The 9266-nt window shown below is 43.8% G+C and overlaps 1 protein-coding gene and 1 pseudogene across 1 annotated transcript in view; one reads left to right on the top strand and one right to left on the bottom strand.

Moving 5' to 3' along the window:
* The window catches only part of LOC112073892 (protein Hook homolog 3-like), a 6370-nt pseudogene extending 363 nt beyond the window's left edge, over positions 1-6007 (top strand).
* The window catches only part of LOC112073890 (protein Hook homolog 3), a 54199-nt gene that overhangs the window by 16605 nt on the left and 28328 nt on the right, over positions 1-9266 (bottom strand). Inside the window, exon 2 of the mRNA XM_024141124.2 lies at positions 6065-6150. Within this exon, the coding sequence (XP_023996892.1) occupies positions 6065-6150 (86 nt within the window). The remainder of the gene's footprint in view (positions 1-6064; positions 6151-9266) is intronic.

Here is a 9266-nt window from a genome sequence, read left to right as displayed (position 1 = left end):
TATGTGACAACTTACCTTTCTCTTCTCCAGAGACATTGTGTATTTCACTGACAACTGGATCAGTAGGATCAAGCCTGAGGTGGGAGATAACTGGCGACTAAAGGTATTGATGATGATGGTTTTAATACACTGTCTTTATGTGTTGCTGCCATCTACTCTAAAGCCCTTGTCATTGCCACAGTCCAATGCCACGTCTTCCCTCCTCTTCCTCCTCTCAGATCAGTAATCTGAAGAAGGTGTTGAAAGGCATACTGGACTACAACCAGGAGGTCCTTCAACAGCAGATCAATGACTTCACCCTGCCAGACATCAACCTGATAGAGAACACTCAGACCCTGCAGAGCTGGGCAGGATGCTACAACTCATACTGGGCTGTGCTGTCAACTGTGAGCAGAAACAAGGTCTTTCTGTGTCTGTCTGCCTGTCTGTCTGTCTGTCTTTGTCTGTCTGTCTGTCTGTCTGTCTGTTCAGCATGGGCTAGGCTGTCTCTATAGGCTGTCTCTGTTGTGTCTCTGAAGAAGCGCTCAAATTGTTACTATTGGTTGTTATTGTGCACGGCCCGGTCCTCGAGCCTGGACTGTGCACGGCCCGATCCTCGAGCCTGGACGGGCACGGCCCGGTCCTCGAGCCTGGACGGGCACTGCCCGGTCCTCGAGTCTAAACCCGGTGTGTTCAACTCTTTCACTACGAGGTCCGGAGCTGGTTTTCTGTTCTACTTGATAATTAATTGCACCCACCTGGTGTCCCAGGTCTAAATCAGTCCCTGATTAGAGGGAGACAATGAAATAAATGTGGTGGAACTGGCTTGTGGGTCCAGAGTTGAGTTTAGAAGGGTCTAGACTGTATCGAGAGTTCAGTTGAGGATATGTTTTAAGATGAGAGGCTTCCAGTTTATCTGTAACATTCCTCTCACGGCTTCGTCACGCTCCGTTGTTGTCATGGTGTATCTGAGCTTCTTAGACTGAACATGTAGTCATTCACTCTGTCTTCTCGCTCTCTCTGCCCTTCTAGAAAACATCCAGACCATAATGATGCTGGAGGAATCTGTTCAACATGTTGTCATGACAGCCATTCAAGAGGTAGGCCTTTTGTAAACATTGAAAGAACTTTGTGGCTTTACTCTAGATGCATTTCATGTGTGTTGAAAGCTGATGACGTCACACTGTGTAGGGTCTCCCTGTGTTGTAACTGATGACGTCACACTGTGTGTTCGTAACTGATGACGTCACACTGTGTAGGGTCTTCCATGTGTTGTAACGGATGACGTCACACTGTGTAGGGTCTCCATGTGTTTAACTGATGACGTCACACTGTGTAAGGGTCTCCATGTGTTGTAACTGATGACGTCACACTGTGTAGGGTCTCCATGTGTTGTAACTGATGACGTCACACTGTGAGGGTCTCCATGTGTTGTAACTGATGACGTCACACTGTGTAGGGTCTCCGTGTGTTGTAACTGATGATGTCACGCTGTGTAGGGTCTCCGTGTGTTGTAACTGATGACGTCACGCTGTGTAGGGTCTCCGTGTGTTGTAACTGATGATGTCACGCTGTGTAGGGTCTCCGTGTGTTGTAACTGATGATGTCACGCTGTGTAGTGTCCCATTGTTGTTGTAACTGATGACGTCACACTGTGTGTTGTAACTGATGACGTCACACTGTGTAGGTCTCCATGTGATGTAACTGATGACGTCACACTGTGTAGGGTCTCCATGTGTTGTAACTGATGACGTCACATTGTGTGTTGTAACTGATGACGTCACACTGTGTAGGGTCTCATGTGTTGTAACTGATGACGTCACACTGTGTAGGGTCTCCGTGTGTTGTAACTGATGATGTCACGCTGTGTAGGGTCTCCGTGTGTTGTAACTGATGACGTCACGCTGTGTAGGGTCTCCGTGTGTGTAACTGATGATGTCACGCTGTGTAGGGTCTCCGTGTGTTGTAACTGATGATGTCACGCTGTGTAGTGTCTCCATGTGTTGTAACTGATGACGTCACACTGTGTGTTGTAACTGATGACGTCACACTGTGTAGGGTCTCCATGTGATGTAACTGATGACGTCACACTGTGTAGGGTCTCCATGTGTTGTAACTGATGATGTCACATTGTGTGTTGTAACTGATGACGTCACACTGTGTAGGGTCTCCATGTGTCGTAACTGATGACGTCACATTGTGTGTTGTAACTGATGACGTCACACTGTGTAGGGTCTCCATGTGTTTGTAACTGATGACGTCACACTGTGTAGGGTCTCCATGTGTTGTAACTGATGACGTCACACTGTGTAGGGTCTCCATGTGTTGTAACTGATGACGTCACATTGTGTGTTGTCTCCATGTGTTGTAACTGATGACGTCACACTGTGTAGGGTCTCCATGTGTCGTAACTGATGACGTCACACTGTGTAGGGTCTCCATGTGTTGTAACTGATGACGTCACACTGTGTAGGGTCTCCATGTGTTAAACTGATGACGTCACACTGTGTAGGGTCTCCATGTGTTGTAACTGATGACGTCACACTGTGTAGGGGTTCCATGTGATGTAACTGATGATGTCACACTGTGTGTTGTCTCCATGTGTCGTAACTGATGACGTCACACTGTGTGGGTCTCCATGTGTTGTAACTGATGACGTCACACTGTGTAGGGTCTCCATGTGTTGTAACTGATGACGTCACACTGTGTGTAGGGTCTCCATGTGTCGTAACTGATGACGTCACACTGTGTAGGGTCTCCATGTGATGTAACTGATGTGATGCACACTGTGTGTTGTCTCCATGTGTCGTAACTGATGACGTCACACTGTGTAGGGTCTCCATGTGTTGTAACTGATGATGTCACACTGTGTGTAGGGTCTCCATGTGATGTAACTGATGATGTCACACGGTGTGTTGTCTCCATGTGTTGTAACTGATGATGTCACACTGGTGTGTCTCCGTGTGTTGTACTGATGACGTCACACTGTGTGTTGTAAACTGATGATGTCACACTGTGTGTTGTCTCCATGTGTTGTAGCTGATGAGCAAAGAGTGTCCAGTTATTGGAGGAAATGAATCGTACGCTGACATCGATAGACAGGTAAGATGTTCCAGACAATGTCTGTATCTTAATACAGCTGCTAGAAAAAGTATGTGAACCCTTTGGAAAAGTGGTCATCAAATTTGATCTGATCTTCACAGTCTGCTTAAACTAATAACACACAAGGTATTGTATTTTCTTGTTTATTATTGAATATGTCTTTAAACATTCACAGTGTAGTTTGGGAAAAAGTATGTGAACCCCCCCTAGGCTAATGACTTCTCCAAAAGATAATTGGAGGCAGGAGTCAACTAACCTGGAGTCTAATCAATGAGACGAGATTGGAGATTGTTGGTAGAGCTGCCCTGCCCTATTAAAAACACTATTCACAAGATGCTTTCCCCGATGTGAACCATGCCTCGAACAAAATAGATCTCAAAAGGGCTAAGATTAAGAATTGTTTGACTTGAATAAAAGCGGAAAGGTTACAAAAAAGTATCTCTAAAAGTCTTGATGTTCATCAGTCCACAGTAAGACAAATGTCTATAAATGGAGAAAGTTCAGCACAGTTGCTACTCTTCTTAGGAGTGGCCGTCCTGCAAAGATGACTGCAAGAGCACAGCGCAGAATGCTCAATGAGGTTAAGAAGAATCCTAGCGTGTCAGCTAAAGACTTACAGAAATTTCTGGAACATGTTAACATCTCTGTTGACGAGTCTACGATACGTAAAACACTAAACAAGAATGGGCTCATGGGAGGACACCACGGAAGAAGTCACTGCTGTCCAAAAAAAACATTGCTGCACGTCTGAAGTTCGCAAAAGTGCACCTGGATGTTCCACAGTGCTACTGGCAAAATATCTGTGGACAGAATGATATTACTACTGTGTGGAGAAAAAAAGGCACAGCACACCAACATCAACCTCATCTCAACTGTAAAGTATGGTGGAGGGAGCATCATGGTTTGGGCTGCTTTGCTGCCTCAGGGCCTGGACAGCTTGCTATCATCGACGGAAAAATGAATTCCCAAGTTTATCAAAGACATTTTGCAGGAGAATGTAAGGCTATCTGTCCGCCAATGGAAGCTCAACAGAAGTTGGGTAATGCAACAGGACAGCGACCCAAAACACAGAAGTAAATCAACAGCAGAATGGCTTCAACAGAAGAAACTACTTCTGGAGTCGCCCAGTCAGAGTCCTAACCTCAACCCGATTTGATATGCTGTGGCATGACCTCGAGCGGTTCACACAGACATCCCAAGAATATTGCTGAACTGAAACAGTTTTGTAAAGAGGAATTGTCCAAAATTCCTCCTGACGTTTTGCAGGTCTGATCCCCAACTACAAGAACATTTGGTTGAGGTTATTGCTGCCAAAGGAGGGTCAACCAGTTATTAAATCCAAGGGTTCACATACTTTTCCCACCCTGAACTGTGATTGTTTTACACTGTGTGTTCAATAAAGACATGAAAACGTATAAACTGTTTGTTGTTAGTAGTTTAAGCAGGTTTGTCTTTGTCTATTGTTGTGACTTAGATTAAGATCAGATAAAATTTTATGACCAATTTATGCAGAAATCCAGGTACTTCCAAAGGGTTCACATACTTTTTCTTGCCAACTGTACAATAAACATGATTTTTAGTGTATCAGCAGTTTATTTTGTAGTTAATTCTGACGTACTAGGTTGTCTTTCCAGCTGAAGAAGACGGTAGAGGATCTGAATGACGCTCTAGTCACCAAGGAGGAGATCGCACAGAGATGTCACGAGCTGGACATGCAGGTTGGCCTCGAGTTTTGGTTTAATTGCTTTATGCGAACAGGGGCTCGGACTCTGACTGGTTTAGTGACGGCTACAGGTCTGGGGTCATAGTTCACCATGGTTTTGAGCGTTTGTTTTAGGACTGATGCCCGACTGAACATTCTCCTCTATTTTGTCATTGAGCACTAATTTAAGATTTCTTCAAAAGTGCATTAATGTCTTTGAAATACAATGACATTTCCAAAGGAGGCAAATAGTTAGTAGGAAAACCTTTGTTTCAATCATTTTAATGTCGCCCAGATTGACTTTAGATGCAGTATAACGCTAGCTAGCTAGCTAGCTAAGATTGAGGGGAGAATGAATGCACTAACTGTAAGTCGCTATGTATAAGAGCGTCTGCTAAATGACTGAAATATAAAACATTTGTGAGGTGAGTTTGTTCCTGCCATCACGTTGTTTGAGAAGGCCACATAAAAGCATGTTGCCCAGTTACACTGGGAAACTGTAAGAGTTTGTTCCTGCCATCACGTTGTTGAGGAGGCCACATAAAAGCACGTTTGCCCAGTTTACACTGGAAACTGTAAGAGTTTGTTCCTGCCATCACGTTGTTGAGAAGGCCACATAAAAGCACGTTGCCCAGTTTACACTGGAAACTGTAAGAGTTTGTAGGTTTGGCGGTTTGTTTTGTTGTGATTGCTTTTTCTCCTGATTTGAAATCAATTGTGTGATCATGAAATGTGTTCATGAAAAAAAAAAGTTTTCCTGTGTTTTATGTTTTTAAGAAAAGTATATATAATATATATATATATGGTGGTGTTGTAAAGACTGAACTAAATGGTAGATGGTTTGTTTACAGTATGATATGAGCCTCTCATGTTTAAAGTTGACTGTATTGACGTGTTTCCACCCCCCCCCCCCCACCAGGTGCAGCACTACAGGAGGAGAGGGGTAGTCTCCTGGCTGAGAACCAGATCCTCATGGAGCGTTCTCAACAGTCTGACTCCATTAGAAGACCTGAACAGCCCTGTAGACGCAGACACCTGCAGCTACAAACACAGCTGAAACAGCTCCATCTCATTCTCTGGGATAGGAGAAAGACACAGCAACAACGCCTGGCCACCACGCCTGGCCACCACGGTTGGCCACCACGGTTGGCCACCACGGTTGGCCACCACGSYTGGCCACCACGCCTGGCCACCACGGTTGGCTTGATGGTTTCACAAAACTAATTTCCAGCAGTTAAAAAGTAAAAAWAATAATATATATATATATAAATTGACACTTACATTTTCTGTAGGGCCTGGGCCATGACAATCCCACTTGTGAGATCTTCCACTGTTTTGCATGGTGCCTCCAATCCAAACGTTTGGATCTAGATGAAAAAAAAGGACAATTTAGAAAAACAATCATTTCCTGCTATGAAATATTACAGAGATACCCACACCTAGCTGTACCACYAGAGATTCTGGGTTCGAGTCCAGGCTCTGTCGCAGCCGGCCGTGACCGGGATACCCAAGGGGCGGCACACAATTGGCCCAGCGTCGTCYGGGTTAGGGGAGGGTTTGGCCTGGCAGGGATGTCCTTGTCCCATCGCGCACTAGCGACTCCTGTGGCGGGCCAGGAGCAGTGCACGCTGACAAGGTCGCCAGGTGTACTGTGTTTCCTCCGACACATTGGTGCGGCTGGCTTCTGGGTAAAGTGGACATTGTGTCAAGAAGCAGTGCAGCTTGGCAGGGTCGTGTTTCACACGGCACACGGCTCTCGACCTTCGACCTTCACCTCTCCCGAGTCTGTAGGGGAGTTGCGGCGATGAGACAAGACTGTAACAACCAATTGGATACCACGAAATTGGGAATCAAAAAGGGCAAAAATAAATAAATATATTAAATAAGAGACACCCACACCKTAAGTCGTATCCATCATTACTTGACACCTAGCTCTCGCCCCTATTCATTCCTCACATAGCCTTAAACTTGGCCACTGTACATTCCCAACTTCCTTTGCAAAAATGGAATGGAGGTCKACAAACGATTAGTTTGAGCCTTGAGGCCACTTTGACTTTCACAGGAAATGAGTGAAAGACTTTGTCCACTCCAGGGATGAGCTAGTTCTCTCTCTCTGTTGATAACACATAAATAGTTGTCAATGTCCTTCACATGAACTAGACCCAGCAGTGTTGCCAGTCTAAACACCCCCCACAATACTGTCAGCGCTCAGACGGAGGTGTCACGTGGTCCTGTTCATTTCCTTCACCTACTTCAGTAGATAGCTACCACAGCCCTCTGYGGAGTCCTGGAAAAACACAGCTGTGAGTCTACTCTCCTGTCCTCTCCCACTCGTTCACCCCTTCTCTCTCTCTGTCTGTCTGTCTGTCGAGTAGCAGTCTGGTTTCTCCACTGACACGGTGTTGAAATAATGGAGGTCAAAATGAGTTTCCATCTCAGAGCATCAGGTCACGTGACACCAGCTCACGTAATAGAGGAATGTGACTGCAGAGTAGAGCTGATAAACTCCCTGTCAATGTGCCTGTGACCTGCTAGTGGCTCGGCTGCTCTGTCAGATAGGATGTCATGGCCTGTGGTGGGAAAAGTACTCAATTTTCATACTTCAGTAAAACCAAAGTTACATTAATAGAAAATGAATCAAGTAAAAGTGAAAGTCACCCAGTAAAATATTACTTGAGTAAAACTAAAAGTATTTGGTTTTAAATATACTTAAGTATCAAAAGTAAATTAAATTAATAAAATGTACTTAAGTATCAAGAAGTAAAAGTATAAATCATATTAAGCAAACCAGACGGCATTATTAAAAAAAAGAAAATTATTATATTGACGGATAGCCAGGGGCACACTCCAACGCTCAGACATAATTTACAAATAAAGAGCGTTTTCTAGTGAGTCCTCCAGATCAGAGACAGTAGGGATGACCAGGGATGTTCTCTGTTTAGTGAGTCCTCCAGATCAGAGGCCGTAGGGATGACCAGGGATGTTCTCTGTTTAGTGAGTCCTCCAGATCAGAGGCAGTAGGGATGACCAGGGATGTTCTCTGTTTAGTGAGTCCTCCAATGTTCTGTTGATAAGTGTTTAAATTCTACCATGTTCCTGTCAAAATGTAACCTTTGAGTACCTTTGGGTGTCAGCGAAAATGTATGGAGCAAGAAGTACATTATTTTCTTTAGGAATGTAGTGAAGTAAAAGTTGGCAAAATATAAAATAGTAAAGTACAGATACTCCAAAAAACTACTTAAGTAGTACTTTAAAGTATTTTTCCTTAAGTACTTTACACTACTGGTCATGGCAGGCCATGCTCATGTTGTGATCAAGTGAAATCAAATCAAATGTTATTTATCACATGCTTGGTAAACAACAGGTGTAGACTTACAGATCCTTACCCACAATGCAGAGAGAAAAATAGAAAAATAATAACACAAGGAATAAATACACAACGAGTAATGAATGATTGGCTATAAACCAGCTTTTGAAGCTGGTGTAGAAAAACCGAAGGTAAAAGATGCAAAAATGAAACTTAAGAACAGGAAGCATAGAAATAGGCACCACAGAACAGATCTACCTCTTCTTAGACTTGCTCTCAATGAGATAGAAATATGTGTTATAGATCTGTCAATGTGAATTTGGCCAGGTCTCCCCAAAAGTTATATATTACAGCTTTAACCAAATACCCACTGGATTGATGAAAATAATCATGATGTCATTCTGCCACTTTGTGGTAGAGTTTGTCACTGACATCCAGCTTGAAGGGGTTATAAGATTGGTGGAAAGTTAGATTTAAAATGTTGACAGCCAGTAGACACTATGTTTACATTGGAGAATGCCGACACATTTAAGTAGCAACGCATTTAAGTTGATTATGTTGTGCAATGATAGTTGTTTTGTTGGTGGTGAGGAAACTTGTCCTACAAATATATGATATATTTGTTGCCTTAAGGGGGAAAGTGTGACAGGCTTTGGTTTTTCATTTATGTTTTGAGGTTGGACTTTAACACGTACAGCTTGTTAGCACGTAGGACATCACGGATTGGTGTCACCTGCGTTAGCCGTTTGTCTTACAACTGTGCTGGTTTCCTTCTCGTTAGTTGGAAGGTGTTTCACCTGTGCTGGCCCAAGTACTTTTAAAGTGTGTCTGGCCCAGTGCTCCTGTTGTCTTGATAGATGTGGAGAGTCAACACCTTTAGTCCCCATTTGATTTCTAGAAAGACAATCTGATTTCCCTGTTTTTGTTTTGCGGCACATTTTGGTTTGTTTGGGGTGGGTTTTTCTTTGGTTTGCCTCTTCCTTGGCAAATTAGTGGGCGCTCATGATAGGTGTCTTCTAGGTCCCAGTTGTTGTTGCTAGTCAACTTTCTGTGGACACCCCCATGAGTCTTTCAGTGACTCTTTGTTGTAAATTTAAAAATGTTAGTTCCCCCGTCTGTTTGATGCCATTTTTAGTTTAGTTGGAAAACGTAACCACAGGTAAGTAAAGGCTACTT

The sequence above is a fragment of the Salvelinus sp. IW2-2015 genome, unplaced genomic scaffold, assembly GCF_002910315.2.
Source record: "Salvelinus sp. IW2-2015 unplaced genomic scaffold, ASM291031v2 Un_scaffold2408, whole genome shotgun sequence".
Lineage (NCBI taxonomy): Eukaryota > Metazoa > Chordata > Actinopteri > Salmoniformes > Salmonidae > Salvelinus > Salvelinus sp. IW2-2015.
This window is presented reverse-complemented; position numbering and strand designations above follow the sequence as displayed.